The following is a 25,132-nucleotide window of genomic DNA, read 5'->3' as shown; positions in this document are numbered from 1 at the left end:
CAATAGTTTACTTGAAAATATTTTGATAAATATACTTTTCTTAGTTCATCATAATGCGGACATACCAGTAAAAAGTGATACTCGTCCTTAATTAATCCTAGGTCACACAGTGGACAGAGTCTATTTTCTCTCGGAATATTTTGATATCTACCTTTTTCAATTAAAAGATCGTGTGATGAACATCGGAATCTTGCAAGTGCTGAACTAAATTTTCTTAGACTAACACTGAAAAGGTATTGCTCTGCAATGATATATGACTTGAAACTGCTATATAACAGGGACTTGATTGTTTCATATACCTACTCTGAGTTTCAATGTACACTTACATCGTTCGTCCTTGCACATATTGTGCAGAATATGTAGTCAGAGTTCATTATATAAGTGGCCGCGTTAAATAAACCAGATTACCGCGATAAAACAGAGTTGCTTACGATGTGTTTACCTCTCACGTTGCTCCAATAAACATGTCAGAGATTTTATTCGGTTTGATCATGACATTCAGATATATCGACGCTGATGTCGTTGAACCCATATTTCTACATACGAGGAGTGGCGAAGAAGTTCTGAACCCAACTACAAAAGATGTATGGTTCAATACTTCGCATGCTTACATACACAACCAGGCATCAAATATTCTCTGTTGATGAAAATGGACAGAACTGTCTAACCCGATGTCATCAAGTACCTCCAGCTGATCATGGTGTCAATGTTGAGGGATGAACTGCTGCTGTTACGAGGTGGGCAGCGAAGTTCTAGAGGGAAAGGGGGAGCCACGAATACGATCCAAGACCTGGAAGACCTACAACTGCCACCATTAAGGAAAATGATTACAAAACACATATGATATGATTATGGATTATCGACGATTCACCACACACTGCATGGCCTATATCAGTCTGACCGGTGAATTGGACAAAGATTTCAGCTCGCTGAGTTCCAGTGCTTTGGACCCCGAAATGTTCGAGGTTGATGGTCTCTCGCGCGAATGTACATCGTTGTGAAGCAAACTGATGTTGTTGTGCGATTTGTAACCGTGGATGAATCTTTAGTTCACCACCATCAACAACAGTCAAAGCAGTGGAAACATCTAACGAAGAAGGCCAAGTTTGTTCCATCATCTTGGAAGGTGATGGATCCTGTTTTCAGGGAATTCAATGGAAAGGAATACTTCTGGTTGAGTACCCCCCTCCCCCCCCGAAAGGGTCCTACCAATAATAGATAATATTATGCTCGGGCACCTGTGTGAGAATATCAAGGCTTAAAGTCGCGGTGTGTTGCTTCGTCTGTTGTCACCATGGCTGCAAGGTCTTGGAACTCATTGAACATCCTCCGTACTCCGAAGAATAATCAGGAACCAACTCCATAAACGCAGTCAATCATAGTTAGGCTCGGTACTTTTCAATCTCCCACTCGCAGACTTTCTCACTAGGGACGTTCCAAAAGAAATGTTTATTGATTGTGCACATCTCCTTTGTACACAATAAACCATTCTCGCTAGGATAAGCAATATGTCCGCCCATCGTGTTGAAGAGCATTGTGTACTGACAAAATGTCCCACCATTGTCATCTGTGTGTGTGTGTGTGTGTGTGTGTGTGTGTGTGTGTGTGTTTTAGTGTGTGTTTGTGTTTTTTTGTGTTTTTTTTTGTGTGTGTGTGTATGTCGCTCACAATAGAAAACAAATTCATAGGCTGGTTTCCATACAATTTGTTCGAGTGAGGCAGACATGTCACTCTCTAACCCGGTACTGTTGCTGCAGGCACGACCACCATACTGACCATGACCTTCCTTGCACTGGAGAACCGAGACGACCTCCCCCACGTGGCCTACTACACAGCACTGGACATCTACGTCGTCATGTGCTTCCTGTTTGTCATGGCGTCCATTGTCCAGTTCGCCGCTGTCCACTACTTCACAAAATACAGCACCGACGATCGGGAGATGATGAGCGACGACAGCGAGGGGGAGGTGAGAGCTCGGTTATGGTACTGATAAAAGAATAACATAATCTGGGCAAGTCGAAGCCACGATGGCATAAGGGATGCACAGTTAACTATAGGGGCCTCAGATACTAGGATTTGGAGAATTAGTGATAGGGGTGTGACACAGTGGGTGAGGTAGGAGCGGACAATTGATAAGAGTGAGTTAAGGAGAAAGAGTAAGAGGGATCGAGTGAGAAATAAAGGAAGGAGGGAGAGAAAGATAAAGAGTAAAAATAGTATATATAGTGGAAATAGAGTGAATTCGTGTCAGTGAAGAGACAGCCTTCCTCGTTGCACACCAAGCTACACCGTAACTACTCTATTGCAACATGGCTGTGACGCTTAGATTTATATCGGGAAGGGCACGGCTGGAGACGTATAAGTGTTTTAATGATATTTCAAAATGTATATTTCAATCATAACCAGAACTGTCTATGGAACACAAGTATGTATTTGACACGAGTTTGTACAAAATGTACGAACCCAGTACGAACCTCGCCCGTTTCCTATATTATATTTCTCCTGGGAAAGTAGAATTTGCGCATTAAGCTATTTACGGTGTGAAGAAAGCACATCCCAGGTCTCTCTGATGAAGAAATGGTAGACTTATATGATGAACCACAAACAACTTATATAACATGTGCTTCTTTTGGTTGTGTACAGCGTTATACGCATATCGTGTTATTGTTCACAAATCTGGACTTTTCGATATGTTGATGTTTATCGCCGTAATTTCAATAACCTTGAGTAGAACGAGGGAAACAATGTTGTGTTCAAAACTCTAGGGATGGCAGAGTCGTCCAACCTACAGTGCAGAGTTGCGTCCCTTGTCCACGCCTGAACCCTATGATTGTTTTTTTGCCCCGATAATGTCTAGCTTTGCCACCACCATACCCGCTCTCGTGGGTTTCACCAAAGTGGTAAACGTCTAATTATAAGACCTGCATCACTTCGGGCTTGTCTCCCACATAAAGCTACCACGCCGTGATATAACTGGAATACTGTTCAAATCGACGTTAAATCCAACTCGCTATTATAAAAGTATATTCTTCATGCTCTCTCACAATGGAAGATCATGCCTATGGCTCTGCAGTATTGTGATTCTATGTATTCATTTTAGTAGCACTGCTTCCTTGCCTGCCCCTCTTACTCAGAGAATTACTTTTGTTTTAATACGGTATGATATTTGGGTTTTGGTGGACTTAGACCATAAAAAGGTCTATTGGCGCACAACAAATCAAATGTCTTCAAACAAAAGCAACACGAGTGCTGGAAATGAGATGATTAATCAGTCTGCTTCATGGCATAGTTCTAAATTAAAAAAGTCAATATCACTATTTCGTTACTGAAGAAGAAAAATATATTCCATACAAAAGCAGATTCGACAAAAATGGAAAACTGTTAAAATGGTTTAAAAGTCAATACACTATGTATGTACTTTTTGTTTTCAGCTTGAAGAGAGTTATCTCACTTCTGCCACAACTGCAGGGGGCGGTATATTCACAGAAGGCGGGTGCAACAGGTGTTTACAATGCCTTACAAAATGGGGCAAGTGCATTCTGGACAAGAGGAACAGAAAGTTCAACAAGCATGTTCGGAATGCACTGGGACTGAACAGTGTCAGTAAAATAGACAAAGTGTCTCGATTTCTTTTTCCTGCCGCGTTCATCGCCATTAATATTTTCTACTGGGTAACTTATCTACCCTCGTGAAGGTTTCAAGTCTCACGTGAGAATGTGAGAGTGTCGTGTTTGCAGCCTTTCCGGACTGACGAGGAACTGGGGACAAAATCACATGATTCGAAATATGGAATTCTCAAACTTCCTTTTGTACATAACAGTGTTCACTTAACGAAATATGGAAATTATCTAACACTTTTTTCAAGTTCTTGAACTATATATTGTGAGATAGAAAACGCTTGTATGAAGTACAGCAAACATAATGATAATTTTTTTTATTTTGTTGTTTCTACAGTGTTGTATCAACCAATGAGCACGTGATTTTTAAACCATTTTGGGAGAATCACGTGATCTATGACGTGGATGACGCCATTCGTAGCCAGCCAATCCGGCTGAATCACATTGGCGAAGCCAGGATTAAAGTGCACCATTTGTCTATCTGAAATGTAAAGGATATGGTTAATCTGTAAGATCAACCCAATTAATATCATATAACTTGATTAAGCTCGAAATAGGTCCCCCGTAAACCATGCTTGTCGTAAGATGGTATCGATCAGGCAATTGTTTGTTTCTTTGTTTAAAGCCACACTCGGAATTATTCCAGCTATATGAAGTCGGTCTGTAAATAATCGCGTCTGGGCAGGACAATCCAGTGATTGATTTCATGAGCATCGATCCACGCAATTGGGATTCGATGACTGCATCAACCGTTAGTCGCCTCTTACGACAAGCATAGTCGCTTTTTACGGCAAGCATGGGTTGCTGAAGACCTATTTTACCCAGTGATTGGTATTATCAGCAACGATCAACGCCGTCGGGGTAAGATGACACGCAATCAACTAAGCCACTGACGACTCTGACCACTAATCTATATGGAAGTCTCTTGCGTCCACCACAGGTTGCTTGGGACCATTCCTAACCCGGAATCCACAGGACACGCGTGTCAGCGAAGGCGTGGTACGTCGCTCATAATATCACCCACAAACAGTAACCATATAACGTAAAAGTAATGCATAGCTTACCTTTAGTGTATAGTACGCCCAAACAAATCACGTTGTGTGCGAACCAATTTTGTTTTCATAATCGTTAATATTTAATATTTAGATTGATCGTTCGTGTATGACCATTTGGTCCACGGAGAAAATAATGGTGTTGTAGGGGAGGATCAAGAAAGCGTGGTCCTCCTAACTTCGATGCTTAAACACCTCTTTTCTTCTTAAGCGTTTGATTTGGAATGTGTGTGAAAGGAACAACGATACAGAATACTGGCCGTGGCTGTGTCAACTGAAACGACTCGGAAGATTTTACAGGTGCATCTTATAATCAAGACAATCCTCGTGACGAAGTTTAGCGTACCTTCGTTCAGTTCGTCAGTGTCAACCAGTGTAGGACGTATCAATATGTAGGAGGTCGTCAAGTATAGATTTCCCTATCTACCGTTTCTGCACAAATGCAATTGCAATAAGGGCCGGGTTTGCAGCTAAACGCGTTCGCTATTCACGCCCGAAGCCGGGTTTGATTCCCACATGGGTACAATGTATGAAGGCAATTTCCGGTGTCCCTTGTTTTCTGAAATACAGCTGAAGGCGACGTAAAACCCAATGAGTTATCGTCCAAAGCAAATTACATCGTTTAAATGAATAGTGATTTCGTTATATTCTCCATGGAAAACCCAGATTAAAGAACCGAATGTTATGTCTCTCATTGACCACTTTAATGAAACGTATGATGGTGACGTATGAGGTGACATGTGATGATCATTTAGGATTCGAACCACATTCAGCGGATCCAGTAAGCGAGGCAGATACTATAAAGAGTTCACGTGACGCAAAACAGCTAATACGAGCCACCCAACGGTTTATGAGAACTCTCAAACTCCCAAAACATGTTGCTGCATTACAAAAATGCGGAATGCGTCATAGAATTATCCTTACGATCGAGACGAATGTTGAGCACAAGGTCGTAGGCGTGTGTCATGTTGAGTTGTTCGTGCATGTAGAAACCGTGCGTGAAGAATGTACCAGGGAGGATGTAGAACTCGACGAAGCCTAGAGTAAAAAAGTAGTCAGCGTTTCTGTTGATAACAATCTTCTTTACTATTACTGAAGAGGACATACACATGTAGGCCTATAGTACAATACGATCTATATATAGCAGATGGTTCATGTGGTACATAACTTTAATGGAACCATGAATTTTATGCCAGTTGTCAATAATTAGAAGAGTTTACAAATAATAGGACTAAGAACAAAGATTACATAGTGAATTGTCAACAAACAATGGCTACAAAACATTCTTGTTTACTATAGTATCTGTAAAATCTTTAATTCCCATTTGCTCTTAAAGTCCACCACGTGTTTGACAAGTTCACAAAGAAATCAAGAAAACGACTCTCATAATTGTGTGTATGTTACTCGTGGTAAGCATTACGGATTCATTAAAAAAGGTTGTATGTTTAAGGTGTGTTCCTACCTTGTAGTATTGCATGGCTGTTGTACAATACGTCTGTCTTTGAATGTTCCAGTTGTTGAAAGGCATCGTTGGTTGGTGCTAGGACTGTAATGTTGTCCTCTGCAACATAAAGGCATATGTACAAGCATGTATATACTTCCAAATACTTTGCATAATTTTGAATGAACTCTTTCAATAAAGTAATGAAACTTCAAACCCCAGAGCTCCGAGCCGTAATAGAATTAGCTGAATTTCCAAATCAAATACATTTAAATGCTAACTAGGTTGGAGGTCTTTTAATATTATATTTTCTAATAAACCGCTTAATAACATGAAAAGGTTTCGCCGCTTGTATAGTTATTGTATCCCGTGCCTTTGTAAACATATTTCCGCTTAAAAAGATTATACCTAAAAAAATGTAGTTTGAGGTTACCTCTATGGCGTATCCATTAATAGTCCATTTCTCAGTTCTTGTAATAACATGGTAATGTCAGCTAAGATAGCGTCATCGTCGCAAAACAACAGTATTCAAAGATGATTAATGGTGTCCGTCAACAAGACTCCTCTACGGTCCTTCGAGATGATTTATTTAACAATTCTTCAATATACAATAGAAATAGAACAGGTGACAATATGCAGCCGTGCCCAACGGCTATTTCTGCCCTAAATATATGTCATTACATCCCTGTTAACTCGTACAGATGCTTTGCCATTTTTGTACATAGTGTGCGATAAACGATTAAGCTTCCCAGTTACAAGATTTCAGCAATACATACACTAACTTCAGTCATAAATACAAAAACTCCAGTCAATAAATACAATAAGTAACATTACACAAACAATGATATTCTAAAATATTCCGTTTCGTGGCTCTGACGATTGGGATTTAGAAAGTATACGAAGTCGACTTCAGTCATGTTCCAGACATCAGTTAGTGTAAAATGACTAATACGGTAACAGTGACCGTTCATACTAAATGGGAATATAACAAATCTGTGATTTCAGCCTAAACATAATGTTAACGAGACTCCTTCTGATGAGGTTTACCGGAGTCTTGAAAAAATCAGTCACTTTCGCCTAGTGATGTTCAGACCCGCCACTATGAGCGAATATCCCTAGCAGGTATTGACTGGTATATATCTAGTACCACCTTTCAACCGATCCCTCATGCCGGCAAGGTTGACAGCAGTAACGAAAGAGGAGAAGCGTACGTCTCGCTCCAGATCATTGTAGATGTTTTGTGATGGTGGAATTAGAACCTCATCGATGACGTATATGTGACCATTAGATGCGGATACATTTGACTCCTTCATGATGACGCCGTTCACAACACTGACCTGTGGCAACGAGTAATATTGTGAGGAAACACTGAGCCTCTCAAAACATTAACTAAATATTGGTCCAATAAATAAAAAAGAAAAATGGTATTATAATTATTTGATATACATGGCCTTTGATTTGGATGTGCGCGCGCGCGCGTGTGTATGTGTGGTATCATAAAAATAATTTTGCGGCGGGGTTTCCAAAGACATTGTGTCGCTGGACAAATGTCTCTTTGCAAGAAAAGGACGTCCTAATTTAAATTAAATTTATGCAATTCATTTCATGCATTTATTTTATTAAATGTGTAGTTTGAAAGATTATTTGCAACGAGAGACGAGTGTTTTGACATATGCGTTGATTCATAAATGGTTGGGGCGGTCGGGTAGCCTAGTGGTTAAAGCATTCGCGCGTCACGCCGAAGACCCGGGTTCGATTCCCGACATGGGTACAATGTGTGAAGCCCATTTCTGGTGTCCCCCGCCGTGATATAGCTGGAATATTCACTCACTCATAAATGGTTAAACCATTAATTTGTTCTCTTAATTTGATCTTTCATATTTTGAAAAAAAACCCAACATAGTTAAGCTCGGGAACAATAATTATGCTCAGAAACCTTACTCCACTCTTGCATAAAATGCCAAATGTAATACGTATAAAATAAAATTGTATCCAAAAAACTGCCAAATGTCAGAGATACAAATCAAGATTTTGTCGATGATATTTCTTTAAATTGAATGTGTTGTAAGTATGCCCAAAATTATTTGTCTCGACGGTAATGAAATATATAGCATTAACCCAACACACATACCTTATTGTGAACATAGGTGACAAGCCGCACTGGCTTAGACGCGAGTGTGTTGATGGTTTGTCCTGTCCAGTGTTTGTTGAGGTGGCCGGTGTAGGGGATGATGTGGTACTTGAGGATGTTCATCAGCTGCCTTTTATGGTGCTTGTCATGCAGGCTGGTCATGAAGCTGTCTGGTAGGACTTCGAACGCCGCGTCACTTGGCACCAGGACCATATACTGGCCTTGACACGGGGATATTTAATGCTTGATTAAATGACTAAATGATATGGGTATACTGAACATTACAAGTGTGTTCTGTTGCACATTTTAGTTCTATTAAGTTCAGTTAACTCTTTTAGAAACAAGTACAAGTTCAGTTTATGTGCTTATCAGTGGATATCAGTTGCTCTATTATCAGAAATACAAATGTTTTCTGTTGCAAATTTTAGTTCTATTAAGTTCAGTTAACTCTTTTAGAAACAAGCTCAAGTTCAGTTTATGTGCTTATCAGTGGATATCAGTTGCTCTATTATCAGAAATACAAGTGTGTTCTGTTGCACATTTTAGTTCTACTAAGTTCAGTTAACTCTTTTAGAAACAAGCACAAGTTCAGTTTATGTGCTTATCAGTGGATATCAGTTGCTCCATTATCAGAAATACAAGTGTGTTCTGTTGCACATTTTAGTTCTATTAAGTTCAGTTAACTCTTTTAGAAACAAGCACAAGTTCAGTTCATGTGCTTATCAGTGGATATCAGTTGCTCCATTATCAGAAATAAAAAATAAACTAAAAACATGAATACATCACAAACGGCATGGCGCCTCAGTTTGTAAAGCTTGTAATGACTCCACTTGAAATGATAAAACTTGAATCCAAATTTATTTCCCATTCAAATTTGATGAAGTATCTTGGTACATTTTCTTAAAAAGCATCCTCAGACTGCCAAAATATATTGCAACAAACCCGTAGTGAGATCCTTGTCAAGACCAACCCGTCTCAGAAAATTAGTGAAGGTGATGAAGTCGAACCTTGAGCTGAGGGCGTCAATCACAGTTCTCCCATCTCCGGCGGACGTCCATGCCAACAGCACAAGGCACACGGATAACAGTTTTATTTGGAGAGCAAATACACCCATTAGCTTTCTTTTTCGTACTGAAAAAAAAATTGACTTGACTCGAGGTCTTAAAGAAGTGATTCGTCCACATGTGCAAGTTTTCAGCACTCCTTGTTTTATGATTGGGAGTTTAATCTCAGAAGATAACCACTTAAGTGATACAAGATGATATCTCCATGAAAAACATGTGCGTTGTTATCTGCCTCCCACCGTGTCTATCGGCTCCTGATAATATGCCAGATGTATTGGCTCTGACTGATAGCAGATTACTGTAGCTCACCTTGTACATCAGGATATATGACCGGGACTAATCTACTCAGGTTGACCCAATGTGTAAGGCCTCTTCGGCATTTCAGAATCCTCTGATAGTGGGTTCAATCCAAGATCCACCATGATAATGACCATTGGTCAGCCAGCACCATTTCCGTGCTAAAGGTTTCGAAGTGGTAAGTGGCTTGAACCTTCATCACTTTGGGCTTTCCTTCCACAATGAGCTGACACGCCGTTATAATCACCCAATGTGACTTTTAGAGAACTTTTTTTATTGAAGGTTACGAATAGAGTAGCTAGGATATTACTTGGGTCTGCATTGACTATCTAGATCATTTTCTCATTTGAAGTTTATTAGCATTTCGGCGAAAAGTCGCATTCAGTGTAATAAAGAAATTGTATATACATGGAACTATCGCCATTTTTTACTGGCCTAATTGCTATCCTTATCACAATAAGATACCGACAATCAGTGTCTAACTGGGACGTAGCTGAGACATTTCCAGCTTTGTCACCTTTGGAGATATAAATTGCGAAACAGTTTAGCGACGACACCAGCCCAGCGGGATCAGTTTCTATATCTGTGCTTGTAGACCTCTGGTGCTTGGGGCCTTTTCCCCAATTCAAAAGTTTGATTTGGCTGAATTATGTTGGAACTACCTTGGTTCATTTTGTTGTTGTGTGTACATCTGACTTTGCACTTTGTAAAGTTGTGACAGGACAGGCAGACTCTAAACAAACGTTACGTCCCATAGACCAGGATAAGAGTGACTTCCGCTTAACAAAGGGCAGTTACTCTTGCGGGCGTTGAAAGGATTTCTGTAGGCAATTGCTACTTTCCTATATGTAGTTGGGCCACTGTCTAAGAAACATGTTTTAGTTGGAATTATATTAGCTGTCGACAGTGTCCGACTAATAAATCACCGACCATTTGACGTAGTATATATCATTGCGCAAATTCCAGGAAATCGTGCAATGTTTAGATAATGTTTGTGAAAGATGACAACATTTTTTTCGACGACAGAATTAAACATATCATATGATAAAGAAGTAATTATCACTCTTGTACCAGGCTTCCCGTATAAGGAATAAACTCAAGGCTCGCAAGATACAATGGTCATTCCTAATACTGGATATTTACCATTCAAGCCTCTATACACCTCACATACATCATAACATTAAGAAGGCTTTTCGAATAGGGTCCCTTGATACGTGTTAGTGGTATAGCAAAACATGCTTGCCCTTTTCTTGACTCCATGCATGTCTCCCCCTGAGGATTCAGGGGCAGTATAGTATCACGGTACTTGTGCCAGTCGCCCCGTTCGGGGTAGTATATGTCCCAAGTACACATACTAATCTCTCTATACGGATTATGTTCCAAACATCCCATTCCTATCTCCCCATGGGAGGTTTGATTACGTTTTGTTACAAGCCAGGTTGACCGTCTCTGTTGTGTAGTAGTATAGCGTTCGCCCGGAGAGCAGAAGGTCCGGGGTTCGATCCCCGGCCGCGTCATGTTAAAATATGGTACTTGTTGTTACCCTGTCTGGCGCTCGGCATTCCAGGGCTTAAACAAGGACTAGTCGGCTCGGAGTCAGTATACTGTGTCTGAGTGGGGTAGTCATAATAAACTGCGCTATGGTATCTCATTAAGCTAGCACTATAATATCGGCATTAGTTCGAACTAGAACAAGCAGCCACACACGCGTACATGCACATCGCTGTATAAGTGCAATAATCTTGGACGCGACATTGACTTAGGTCGACAGTTAGGTGACTGCAAGCGGTCATATTTAGCAGTGCGTGCACCTAGAACTAGCTTAATACAACATCTACACGAGTTTTGTCTTTCAGTTCACACACTGTAAAAAAAGCCGCTCGCAATCACCTGACAGACGACCCTTACCGTTCATATAACCATGTGATCAAAAACTCCAGCAAAATGGATATTTCTTGAAAAGCATTGTTTGAAAATTGTGTCATTACTGTAAGTAAATTAAATGCACCTCATCACCTAACTGGCTTTCCAAGTTATAAGTGAGTGAGTGAGTTGGGTTTAACGCCGCTTTTAACAGTATTCCAGTTATATCGCAGCGTGTCAGCTCAATGTGGGAGGAAAGCCCGAAGTGATGCAGGTCTAAGACGTTTACAACTTCGGTGAAACCCACGAGCACGGGTATGGTGCTGACAAACCTAGAAACATAATCGGGTCGAACCGGGATTCGAACCCACAATCATAGGTTTCTGACGTGTCCAAGGGACGCAAATCTACACAGCGAGTCGCGGCGCCTTAGACGACTGGGCCACCCGTGCCCCCTTCCACGTTATAAGTATCAGCACACATGCAGTCATCTTCATTAATCACCATATTTTGTGAATCCTTTTCATCTTGCGAGGACAAATGTTTTACAATCCCTATGTCATCCCATCCTTACGCTTAAACCAGTACGATGACGTCATGCTATTGTTCTTGCAGTTAAGTTGAACAAGGAATTCACTGGACGTTCTAAACCTGCATTTTTAAAACAAATAAAATGAACGCATTTTTTGGTCATTTTGCAAAACTATAGACAAATAATATATGAACCATAAAATGGTTCGTCCGAGAAATCACTCGAATCTGTTGATTCCGGAAGCAGAATGAACAGTTGCACATGCTGTCACCACCACATGATCATTCACCGCAGTGTGTTCAGAAGTATGCTTCGTATAATGGTATGCTTGAAACATGTATTTTCTTGTGGAGCAGGACCGAAGCCCCAGCAGCTCTTACACCGATAGGGATTATCTCCGTGCAAATGACAAATATACGGTAGTTAACATCAACTTATCTTTATTTAGTATGTTGTCTCGAACCTTGGTTTTAGCCGATTATTTTGTTAAGATCTCCCATGAACGGCCATGTATACTTCACTCCACTGATGGAATGAATGACGTCATTAGTTGCAAGCCAATCCTTGTTCCAGACGGTTCCATCAAATGGGGTAATCGAGAAATGATGGTGACCTGTTAAGATTGAGTGAGTGAGTTGGTGGTTGAGTGGGCGAGTGTTAACTATCAAGCCACTTATAACATGAACACTTAAAGTTCTATTTAGGCCACTACAGATATCTCATCTTACATGGGAGTACCAATATCCTCGCTTCAGAGCACTGTCGTTGGCTTTGGTCAAATGGGTGTTTGTCATGTGAGACACGTGGAGAGGTATTTCTCGACACTGTACCCCAACCAACAACCTCTATACAAATGTTTCGCTCGAGCTGCATGTACCTCGAGAATTAGTGGACCTTTAGTGGACAGTGAAATATGCTGTTTACTCGAACAGTTCAATCATACACAGGAGCACTATTCACGAGACACTTCTTTTTGTCTGCTTGTGCTCATGGCAGTTCTTTAGAAAGACTATAAAGGAAATGTTGAGAGAAAACTATTGCTCCATCAAGTACATAACACTTCGATGTACAAGGTATGGTCGGGGCTAGAGCAGGGAAACCGCTCATAATCAGTATGAAAATTTAAAATGTATCGCCAACTGAGGTTAACCCTTGACTGATGGCTTTAGAATGTAACTCCACTGGGCATTTGTTCTAGCAGTGAAATAAAGAAGTTAACACTTGCCGTATTCGTGGACAGTGTAGGTAATGTCATATTTTGGGTTGTCATCGTGGATGTTCTCTTTGCCATACCAGCCATAACTGTAGTAGACGCCTGGCAGGATGTGGAATTCCACCAATGCTGGGAGTAGATTGTTCGGCGAATAAATACGTCAGTGACAGGGCATTGGAAAAAACCTTCATATGTTTTAATGACCAGATGTACTTTTTGAGAAGGAACAAAACAGAATTCATAGTTCATGTGAGTGTAGACATTGGTCAGTGTTGTGAAGAATACTTCACTTACCTTGAAGCTGGGAAATGTTTCTAAATTACGTATCACTTACCTCGTAGCAACTACATGTTGTTGAGGAAAGCATCACTCACCTTATAGCATGGGAATTTTGTTGAAGAAAGCATCACTGACCTTGTAGCATGGGGATATTTTTGAAGAAAGCACCATACACCTTTTTGCTTGGACGTGTTGCTTCAGTCACCTTGTAGTATGGGAATATTGTTGAAGAAAGCATCACTCACCTTGTAGCATGGTAATATTGTTGAAGAAGGCACCACCCATATTGTAGCAGGGAATATTGTTGAAGAAAGCATCAGTCATCCTGTAGCAAGGGCATGTTGAAAGAAAGCACCACCACCTCGTAGCTTGGGATGGTTGATGAATAAAGCGACAATATCATTTCCATATTCATACCAAATCTCGAGTCGATTGTACAATTCCGACGGTTTCATATGCATGCGTTCATGAATCATTATCACATAGTGATACCAGTTGTTCGCCCAAAGGTTAACGCAACCTGCCCCAAACACATGCCAAAGCAAGTCAACTGTTTACTCGAAGAAGCCTTACGGTGTATTATCACTTGAAGATACCCGAGCATACGGTGCGTGGCAGTGTTTTTTTTCAAACCCGACTTAAATTTCCAATAATATATCACCAAATAAACTGCACAAGAGAGGAATCTCAGCACACACAGGTTTATTCAAATTCCACAATGTCTCCCATAGACATTCGACAATTCACGCCGACCACGTGGAAAAGAAACAAATGGCCGCTCTTCCCATACACCCGAAACCAAGTGGGTAATAATGGTGAGACTGACTGTCGCCATAATTACCTTACAGGTGGCCTGATATATTGGCCGGTTGCCCTAATCCGTGTGTGACCTGAAAGTAAACCTTCTGAGCAAGACTGTCATGACCAAAGCACTCTACCGCTATAATGGTCGCCAAGGGAAGGAACTCCTCATAATCCGGAATCTGGCTGTGTGCGGCAACACGGTCTCAATCCAAATCAGCAACCACCTCGCCGCCCTCTCGGGGAGAGACGTGCGCTGAACGATGGACAAAAGTTCAAAAACGTCCAAGCATCACCAATTGGATTTCGTTACAGGAACATATGGTACAATCAAACTAGGGAATTGCATCGGAGATCATATTTGTCACAGATCCGTCAAATTTGATTATGTCATCCACTTTTCTTACTGACGCCTTGAATGCTGTAACCTTGATCAAAAACCTTTCAGCAAGAGTATGACGCTCTTTGACATTTTCGAAGAAAGAGCATGTTCAGTTGTAAAAGCATCACCTACCTCGTAGCATGGAAATGTGGAAGAAAGCATGACTCACCTCGTCGCAATGGGGTGGTGTTGAAGACGGCATTTCTCCCCTCGTAGCATTGGAATAATGTTGTCGAATGCACCACTCACCTCGTAACAGGGGAATGGTGTTGAACAAAGCATCACTTACCTCGTAGCAGGGGTATGTTGTTAAACAAAGCATCCGTTCTAGTTTTATTCATTTTAAGAAATGCGTCATCAGGAGGAGAAAGGACTGTGATGTTGTCTTCTGTAGAGAAAACGTTTGTCAATTTTCCATTCACCAAATAAACATTTAAATTGAATTGACATATGGTATAACATAATGAAATTGAGCAAATGGACTCCGACCTTAACCGTAACATTAATGTTAACATGGTGTCTTGAACCCAGTGTATCATATCAATGTAAATCGTAAACCTTTGTACTTAGTGCAGCGTATTATGACACTGGTCAACAACGGTTACCTGTGTACTTGAATGCTTCGTATCAAGTCAACGTATGGTATTTAGCTATTTAACACCGACATACATGTATCTGCTTTGATAATTATTTTTCAGCGTTTTCCACAGTGCCAGAACTTCAGATAAAACCAGTGTAGGTTATTCAAACCTTTAAGTTTGCTCGTCATTCCTGACAAGGCGACAGCAGTGAGAAACATGGAGTACTTTGAGTCCTGCTGAAGGCTTTGGACAATGTCACCACTAGGAGCATAGAGGGTAGTGCTCAGCAGATATATATGTCCGTTGGAGACGCTCAGGTTGGATTCCGTGAGGACGACGCCGTTGACAACAGTCACCTGCACGCAAACCAAATCGCAGACTTTTCAACATTAAACATAAAATGCAAAGATGAATTAAAATACAAACAAACGGAAACCCAACAATAAACAAACAAATTCGAGAAAGGGAAACAAAACCAGTTAGACACTGAGGACGCCATGTTACAGCGACGGACCTGGTTGTGGGGGTAGGTGACCATGCGTACAGGTTTTGACGCCAGGGTGTTGACTGTCTCCCCTGTCCAGTGGCGGTGCGTGTTCCCAGTATACGGCACGATGTGATACTTGACCAGATCCGTCAACTGGGGCAGGTTCTCCTTCCGGTATAGCTGCGAAATCATCTGCTCCGGTAGCGCTTGAAACGCCGCGTCTACTGGGACGAAGACGGTGTAGTTTACTTCAGTACGAAAAGAGGTTGTTTAATGTTCAAGTTATCTTGTGAACCGTATTTCAGTTGTAGTTTCAGGAAAACTTGGGTTTGTTGTTCTTTGTTCCATGTAAAAATCACAATGAATCGGCGCAAAGCGGCCTGAGAACAATCGAATCTGGGTCATATTGTGTTTGTTTGTTTGTTTGTTGTTTAAAGCCGCACTCGGCTTTATTCCAGCCTTATGACGCGGTCTTTAAATAAATGAGTCTGGACAAGACAATCTTGTGGTTGATATCATGAGCAACTGTCCAAGTCAACTCGTACGACCAGCACAGATTGCTTGGGACCTAACGTATCCTGGAACCCCCAAGATACCCCAAGGATAATCGTTAACTGTTCAATCGATATACATAATGGTATTTGAGTTAAGAGTGAGTTAGGAAATATGTAGCGTCAATTCGGTACTACTTCAACCATATAGCGACGATCATAAAAAATATGCAAAGTTGTTTTGGTTGTTGATATCACAAATTCAATTTCAAACAAACATGATAGATATAACTAAAACAGATCCAGAGTAAGAATGGTTTTACCCCGTTTTCTACAAAAACGACACCAATATACGGGAAACTTGAAAAATGCTCCACACATTGTACCCGTTGAACACCTGCCTTCGGCGTGACGTCTGAGCACTTTCACCACAAGGTTACCTCACCGCACCCAACTAGTTTCAATCCACAAACAAAACGATTAGAATCTAATTTGCTTGGACAGCCACTTTGTCTGAGCCAAGCCCCCTTTAATTTGAGAGGACGGCAGATCTTTGCATTTTCTCACTTTTGCTGGGGCGAATTACGACCGCCTCAGACGACTAAATCATCTATGTTTTCGCGAACACCTGGAAATATGAACATAGAGAATAAGTTTCTTCTCTGTATTACCCTGGAAATATAAACATAGAGAATAAGTTTCTTCTCTGTATGATCTACATACCTATAGCCAATATTCCCTCACTTATCCCACAGACAACCAAAGTGGTGCTGCAAATAATTCTTTGATATGGCCAGCACTGTCTGTGATTAAAAGAACATAAGAAATGAAATCCATATAACATATGTTTACTTACTCATGCATGGGTATGAGAATTCGGCGCACATTAAAAGAGGTCCTGTCTATAATGATTATTGAGTATATATGACGACACCATTGTCAATTTTGAAGCAATATTTCTACTTGGGACGCCGGGAATATACTCGGCATACTCTTGTGGTGACATGGAACCCATTACTGATGACGTTTACACCAATTAATGATTACGTCTGTACCCATAGCTGATGACGTTTACACCAGTTATCAATGACGTGTTTTCCCGTTTCTGGTGACGTTTACATCAATTATCAATGACGTGTATACCAAAAACCGCTGACGTTTACACTAAGTTGTTAATATTTTAGAAATAGGTTCACCCTTATCACCGGTCTCACATTTGCAGGATTGCACTTGAAAATAAAATGGTCCAGAGATAATATCTGGTTTCAAATTCAGTTAATGATAAGAATAAACATTCCAGAACAAAAGAGATACTTACGAATATTCCTTTGAACGTAATAAAAACAAAAACTGTGTAAAAGTCTACAACCGTAACTAATAATGATCCATTCACATGTTTGAGTAATTCGTACTTTTATCATTGATAAAGTTAATTCTAGCATTTTTGTTACTTTTCATTCAAACTTCCATTTCTGTCGATATTAAAAGTAAATTGACAACATTATCTTTGTCAGGTTTGAGTAGTTGGATTGAAAGTTGTTCCTTTGACACTGTTAAGAGGTGGGCAGCGGGGTTGTCAGGAACGGCAGAGGGAGCACCGAAGATGATCCAAAGAAGGAAGGCAGATCAGGAAGACCTACATCTGCCACCACTTAGGATAACGTTGATAAAGTACAAAATATAATTATGGACGATCGATGACTCATCACACGTCACAAAGCTGATACAATTCTGAGAAATGAACAGAGCACGACAAAGGCTTCATCAGGCTTGGTTCCAAGTCTCCTGATAAGAATCTCTCCAGAATAAACATTTCTAGTGAGTATTTAGGTCGTTTAGAAGCAAACCGAGCTGATTTTGTTGAACGAGTTGATGGATGAGTCTTTGGTTCACCACTTTCAGATAGAGACTAAACAGCAGTGAACTGTGGCTCTGATCTTTTTGATCATGCTCCGTTTTCATCACAATTGGCCCATTAGATTCCACCTCTTCCCACACTTTAAGAAGATCTCATTGGCAAGCATTATGCAAATAATAATGGCGTCATTTCTGCTGTGAAGGTCTTCTTAAAGCACCAGGAGGAAGCCTTTCACACCAGCGGGATCCAGACACTCCAGCACTGAAGTTGAATGTGTTGTAAATATGCAAAATATGATGTGTCATAAAGATAAAAAAAGGAACTTTCGCGAAGGGAATTATTTACGCATTTCATTCAGAGGTCCACCCACTTCTCACGATGCTTGAGTGCCTGGATCCCGCTGGTGTAAAAGGCTGAAAGTGGTGAACCAAAGACTCTTCCATGTTTGTTGCGTCCTGCGTTAGGTTTTATACCACTAGCCGGAGTGATCATGTCACAACGAATTCATCTTACAGACATGTGTTAATGTGATTAAACACAAATTCAAAATTGATAGAAAACAGCTGTTCGATTGAACTGAGGTTAACTTGTACTATGTCACGTGACTTCCATTGACTCGGAAAAAGCGTGCAGCGTTTTGCTTTGTATCGTGGTATAAGGGATTTATTCTGTCTCTCAGAAATGCACCTGCAGCCTGTATTGGTCGTGGCGGGGTATAAGAGATTTATTCCCCCGCTGAAAAATGTATTACCCTCCAAGGCGGGTTACATAGTATTTTATCAAGATCATGTGGACCAATCAGATCTCATCATTCTGACATGGTGGCATGATAAACCTTATTGCGAACATAGGTGACACTAGCTTATAATCAGACGATGGTTTGTCCTGTCCAGTGCTGAGGTGGCCGGTGTAGGGAATAATGTGGTATTTGAAGATGTTTGCCTTATTCAGCTGCAGCTTATAGTGATGGTCATGTAGGCTGGTCACGAAGCTATCACGGAACGCTGCGTTACTTGACTCCAGGACTATATACTGAACTTGACACGGCTTCAAAATGATAAGGGTATGCTAAACATAACAAATGTTGTTTCACATTTTGGTTCCATTATGCTCGGTTAACTCTTTTAAAAACAAGTTCCGTTTATAGTGCATACGTTTACCAAAACGAAAAGAGCTGCAGTACACCATGTTTTAACAATATAGTAAGGTACTAATTATTATCAATTGCTCCATTATTAGAATTAAATAATAAACCGAAAATATGAATGCATAACAAATGTCGTTTGTGAAGCTTGTAATGACTTCACTGAAAATGATAAAACATGAATTTATTTCTCATTAAAATCTAATTCTTTTAGAAACAAGCACAATTGAAGTGCAGTGTTATAGTTGATATGTATACCAAACGAAAAAGAGCGACATTTCACCATGTTTTAAACATTATGAGTGCAATGTGGTTATCAAATTGCTGCATTATTAGAATTCAAGACCAACCCTTTTCAGGCGATTAGTGAAAGTGATAGAGCCGAGGGCGTAAATCACAAATTACTCCTGCGGACGACCATGTTAACAGCACAATCTCATTTGGTAGGCAACTACAGACATTACCTTTACTTTTCGTGCTGACAAATGTGACTTGACTCAAAGTGTTTCGTCCATTTGTGCGTCCATATATACGTTTTCAGCACTCCTTGTTTTATATTTGGGTGTTTAATCTCAGAAGATAACAACTAAAATGATGACAGATGATGATTCCATGTGTGTTTTTTATCTTCCTCCCACTGTCGCTATTGGCTACTGATTAAAGTGAGTAGGTCGAATATGGTTTTACGCCGTATTTCAATGTTACAGCAGCATCACGGCTGGTGACACCAGAAGTGGGTTTCACACACTCTACCCATGTGGGGAATCGAACCCGGGTCTTCGGCGTGACGAACGAACGCTTTAACCTCTAGGTTAGCCCACCGCCCTATATCCAAAAGAATGACATCTGTACTCGACAAGATAAAAAAAGTTTTATGCCCGGCAGATATATCGGAGAAATAACTAGTCGTGTCTATAACTTGATGGAATGTACAGACAGGTACCAGATACCAGGATTAATGATACTCATCGGCACTGTTTGCAGATGATACCACACGCATGTTAGATGGTACCGAACACTGCTCATATGCAGGTATCCTAGAACAATATGCACGGTTCCCTGGACTTAAAGTAAACACAGACAAAACAAGGATTCTATGGATAGGGTTAAAAAAAATATTCAAGAATAAAAAAATGTCAACAATGGTAACTGGACTGGGAACAGAGTCCCTTTTCACTCTTAGGAATAAAATGTAGTTTAAACCTTGATCAAATAACCGACATCAACATCAACTTAAATTATGTTTATACCATATTAAAATCCATTATTTTACCGATACTAAACCACCGGTTTTCTTCTATACCTACTCCACCAGATAATGCCAATGGTAGTTTCAAAATAAATATATAAAGTTTGTTGGGAGAAATAAGCCCGATATGATAAAAAGGAAACAAATAATTTGTTGCTCAAGAGACGAAGGGTTCAAAGTAAAAAGAATTAATTCAAACTCAAAAGTTGTCGACAATAGGGCGATACTACAAGAAAGGATCAAAATGCTGTGCGATGTTAGAAAAACATATTCCTAAATTAAATTCGATAAAGATATATTGTAAGTAAACTGTAACAATTTGAAACAAAATATTCTCACATTTTGTTTTGATCTTATTTAACCTCGGTTTGACTTCACTGAAGGTATTCTTCCAATACGCAATGAAGATCTCGGTCAAGTAATTTGGCACAACAACGACCTCTTAATTGATCAGGAAAGTTTTATGAAGGATGAGACATTAAGGGGGTCCGGTTCATTAACGATTTAACATACATGAATGGCCATTTTCTGACGTTTTAGGATGTCAAATGTTTTCGTGAATTCTTAAGAATAATAAGTTTCGTATCAACATATTTCAAATCTGTGTCAAAAGTTAAGATTTACAGAAGATTGAACTATCCTCCTCTTCCGCCCAATTTACTTCCTTTACTAAAATAAGATAAGAGATCACGTTATTTTTACACAACATTAACTGTGAAAAACTGCCACAAAATCAACATATTTGAAAATGGGAACACGAACTGCAGACTTTCTAAACAAGGAGAATATACTTTTTGGTTTCCCGGAAAAAAAATAATAACCGTTTAAATATAATAGTTATATTTGTGAAAAATCTCGGCTCCGAAAATAAACAGCAAAGACTGCCAACGTTCCAATTGCAAAATATTAAACTAAAACTGTTAGAATACTATGATGTAACAAAATGTGCAGCTGCCATGACAGCCAATTCTGATAAATTTGTCATAGGCGTTTCATGTAATTGTGAGTATGAAGTACATGTCATAAAAATGTATTTTTTTTTATAAGAAGCAACATCTGTTAACTGGCGAGTTCAGTTGATATGGATACATATGACGTCATTGAGTGTGTCATGTACAAATGTATATGTCACAGCTGTTTGAGCACACGGAAGACGAGTACCGACTTCTTTTTACTGTTTACAATGTCAATAAATATACTCACCAACAAAAGTTCCGTGACACCAATATTTTAGTGTATTTTTCAAACAAGTAAAGTTTGGTTTTCAATATTGTAATACATGTATGGAATCAAGTTACAAAAACGCAACTGCTACAGAAAAGCATGCATTCCATGCAAAAGTTGACTTTTATGCAAGCCCCATGCATTTCACTACCCGAGAATGAGTATAAAAACATGTGCATTAACGGGATTCATATGCATTGTTTAGCATCGTGCTGACAACAACCACTCAGCAAAAAACAACAAAATTACGCAATTATTAAACAATACGAAATGCCACGCTTGTACGAAAATGAGCGTCTGCTTGAAGCAGGATCGAGTCAACGTGATGTTGCAAGACAATTTAACGTCCACAGAAACACTATTTGCTGTTTATGGCAATGTTGGCAACAGAAGAATGCGTCCTTGGAGCCGCAGGCCACGCGTAACCAATAATCGACAAGACAACTGGATTCGAACAACACACCTACGAAATCGATTCTAGCCAGCAACAGTGACTGCAAGAAGCATCCCTGGCCTTCGACAAATATCTTCACAAACCGTGCGTCGCCGCCTCAGATGTGCAGCGATTGTCGCCAGAAGACCCGCCAGACGTCCCATTTTGACAGGAAACCTACGTCAAGCACGTCTACAGTAGTGCAGACAGCGTCTACGCTGGACGGCCATGCGGTAGGGACAAATTCTATTCACTGACGTGTCTCGTTTTCACCTCAGCCACAGCGATTGACGGATTCAAGTGTACGGACGTCGAGGTGAACGTAACGTCAATCATTGCGTCATGGAAGAAGATCGGTTCGGGGGCGGCAGCGTTATGGTAAAGGGTGGGATTACAGCAAGACAGAGGACCCGTTTGATAGTGGTAGAGGGAAATCCCAATGCACAGCGCTACCGCGACGAGATCATCGGCCCTATTGTTCTACCGTTTTTTGCGTCGTCATGGCCCAGGCATTACCTTTCAACATGACAACGCCCGGCCTCATATTGCTCGACTTGTTCAGGACTCTCTTCAACAAAACAACGTGTTTGGTGTTGTTGATTGGACGAAACAAGAAAACAAGGTATTGACATCCCCACACGAAGAATCAAGTAAGACAATAGATCCAACCACCCTCGCTCTTCCCGTTATCGCTTATATTTACCAATCATAATGGAAGGGCGTGGTTTGATTAACGTGGAGGCTCTTCATGATAGAATTGTATTTTTGCACACATGTATTTGTCCGATGATCCTCTTATCAGGACTCATGATGAACACAAGGCATTCCAGAGTTTTCTTACACGAGCCAAGTATGTGTGACATAATCTCTCAATGTCAGCGTTGATTTTGATGATACATGTAGGTGTACTGTTGGACGGTACAGAAATGATTGTCAACTAAGCGAAGTGCCATATCAAATCCCCCCAGACAATCTGCGGCTATCTGAACGACCACTGCATCGAGTTTATGTGCAAAGTGCGAAGAAGGTAAACAACGCTGAACCTGACCTGAAAAGTGAAACAGAAGGCTTTCTGTTTGCTGCTCAGGACCAGTCACTTCCCACTCGAAACCCCTAATGTGTGATTTTGCATCAAAATGCGGATATGAAATTTAGATTATGCAATGAATTTAATGTGACTGTCCAACACATTGTCAGTGAATGCCCAGCTTTGGCACAAACACAGAATCTTAAACGACATAATGGAATGGGTCGATCATTTTATTACCGTTTTCGCCATGCTTGTGGTTTTGACACAGTGGTCCATCCATAGCACGACCCAGAACATGTAGAAGGCGTCACGGAAAATGATAAATACAAAATTCTTTGGAATACGGCTGTATACAGCCTCAGACCTATCCAGCCCAACAAACTGGTCTTGTCCATTCTGATAAATCCAATGAAATTACCTATGTAATTGAATTTTCTGTCCCTTTTGACAAGATTCAGGGAAAAGACTGCAAATATGCGCACCACGCTTTCGAAATGTTCCGCTTGCATCCCAAGTACCAAGTTGTCCCACTCCCCATTGTTCTTGGTGTCTTAGGTGTGGTACCTCCAAATCTGTTCACTGACATTTGGAGAGTATCTGGGTTTGTTGCCAGGAATACAGCCCTTCTGACAATCTGGGTAATGCAGAAGGCTGCAGTGTTGGAGAGTCTTCACATTCTCCGAAAAGTTCTGGTGGGTTTGAGGAGGCAGCGCTTCCTGGAAGAAGTCCCATTCGCTGTCTGGGCTGCGTACAGACAGGGCAAGGGCTCTGAGACGATGAGGGGCCTAACCAGCCTGACTGTGCCAGGATCACCCAAACACTCTTTGCTGCATTTTTTATTTTAATCTGTACATAATGATAATGAAAAGCACCAAATTCCACATCACCGAGGGGCATACGCAATGCGCAAGTTCAGCATATGTAAATATATACAACAGAAAGGGGATAGTGAGATAACAAAAATATGCACATTCAACTGTAGCGTTCCGAAAGGTATGTTTTGAGCCCAGACTTAAACTAAGCCATACCAGATGCACTTTTGAGGCTGAAGGGAAGGTAGTTCCATAGATTCTTACCATCACGAGAGAAGGATCGAGTACCGAAGTACTTTACTTTGTATTTTTGTACAAACAGGAGAGATTGTGGTCATGTGGCTTCTGGTTGATTTGTATTGGAGAAACATTGCTTGAAGATGGGCAGGGCCAGTGTTATGAAGAGACTGGTAGGTAAGAGAGAGCATCCAATGTTGTGACTTCAAGATGGGGGAGATATGTGACCAAAGCTTTGTTCTTGTCTTTGTTAAGTGCGCAACAGTTAGTTAAAACGCTTCTTTATATTGTAAAGTCAGTTTGGAAACATTACAATTCCAAAATATGCAAGATCATCAAAAGACAGTCGCTCTATCTTGTCAAATCAAGCATCTTCAAAAAATATTGAAAATTCCCTTTCTCTGGTCTAAAAATATATCTACACTAAATGCTACACAAAAGTGCCAACCGGCTACTATCTCTGACACTAGAGAAATACAAGTAACCAGATATGATGATTGCAGTTTTAAGCAATAACAACATGTGTTCGCGTTACATGTGTTTTATACCTGAATGGTAAGATAATGCACGTTAAGTCGAAGAGGCATGATTGAATCTACACACATAACATTATGTGAATACCATTCTGTAAGGTTTTGGTTGTGGTAGCCCCCCTGGATTGCAATTGTGTGTGCGTGCGTAACTATTTGTACCGGTCAGGACTTATGCTGGTTTTATTTTTCACACTATTTTTCACACTAAAATACGAATACCCCACTCAGACACATAATACCAACCAGTCTTTCTTTTGTAATATTTTGCAATATTTTGTTTTTTAATATGAACTAAAGGTCCCCAGTTCTCCATACTTGTCCCCCCTGGAGATTCCAGGGGAGTATCACGGTACTTGTCCTGTCTCCCCGTGGTTGCAATGC

The 25,132-nt window shown here is 40.5% G+C and overlaps 2 protein-coding genes and 1 pseudogene across 4 annotated transcripts in view; 1 reads left to right on the top strand and 2 right to left on the bottom strand.

Annotated features, from left to right (window-relative positions):
- Nucleotides 1–3,879, top strand: part of LOC139449683 (gamma-aminobutyric acid receptor alpha-like) — a 100,205-nt gene extending 96,326 nt beyond the window's left edge. For all 3 annotated transcript variants that reach the window (XM_071231182.1, XM_071231183.1, XM_071231181.1), the window contains 2 exons: nucleotides 1,758–1,966; nucleotides 3,432–3,879. In XM_071231182.1, the coding sequence (XP_071087283.1) occupies nucleotides 1,758–1,966; nucleotides 3,432–3,692 (470 nt within the window). In that variant the 3' untranslated portion in view covers nucleotides 3,693–3,879. The remainder of the gene's footprint in view (nucleotides 1–1,757; nucleotides 1,967–3,431) is intronic.
- Nucleotides 3,880–3,954: 75 nt separating this feature from the next.
- On the bottom strand, nucleotides 3,955–9,819 carry LOC139449684 (periostin-like; annotated as a pseudogene).
- Nucleotides 9,820–12,300: 2,481 nt separating this feature from the next.
- LOC139450809 (transforming growth factor-beta-induced protein ig-h3-like) lies at nucleotides 12,301–17,246 on the bottom strand. The gene is made up of 6 exons (XM_071232648.1): nucleotides 17,195–17,246; nucleotides 15,768–15,988; nucleotides 15,423–15,609; nucleotides 14,962–15,060; nucleotides 13,223–13,339; nucleotides 12,301–12,610 (listed from the first exon to the last, which is right to left on the bottom strand). The coding sequence occupies exons 1-6, from the start codon at nucleotides 17,244–17,246 to the stop codon at nucleotides 12,468–12,470; spliced, it is 819 nt and encodes a 272-aa protein (XP_071088749.1). The 3' UTR covers nucleotides 12,301–12,467.
- Nucleotides 17,247–25,132: the final 7,886 nt, after the last annotated feature.

The sequence above is a fragment of the Haliotis cracherodii genome, unplaced genomic scaffold, assembly GCF_022045235.1.
Source record: "Haliotis cracherodii isolate W230 unplaced genomic scaffold, xgHalCrac1.p SCAF_8, whole genome shotgun sequence".
NCBI classification, from domain to species: domain Eukaryota; kingdom Metazoa; phylum Mollusca; class Gastropoda; order Lepetellida; family Haliotidae; genus Haliotis; species Haliotis cracherodii.
This window is presented reverse-complemented; position numbering and strand designations above follow the sequence as displayed.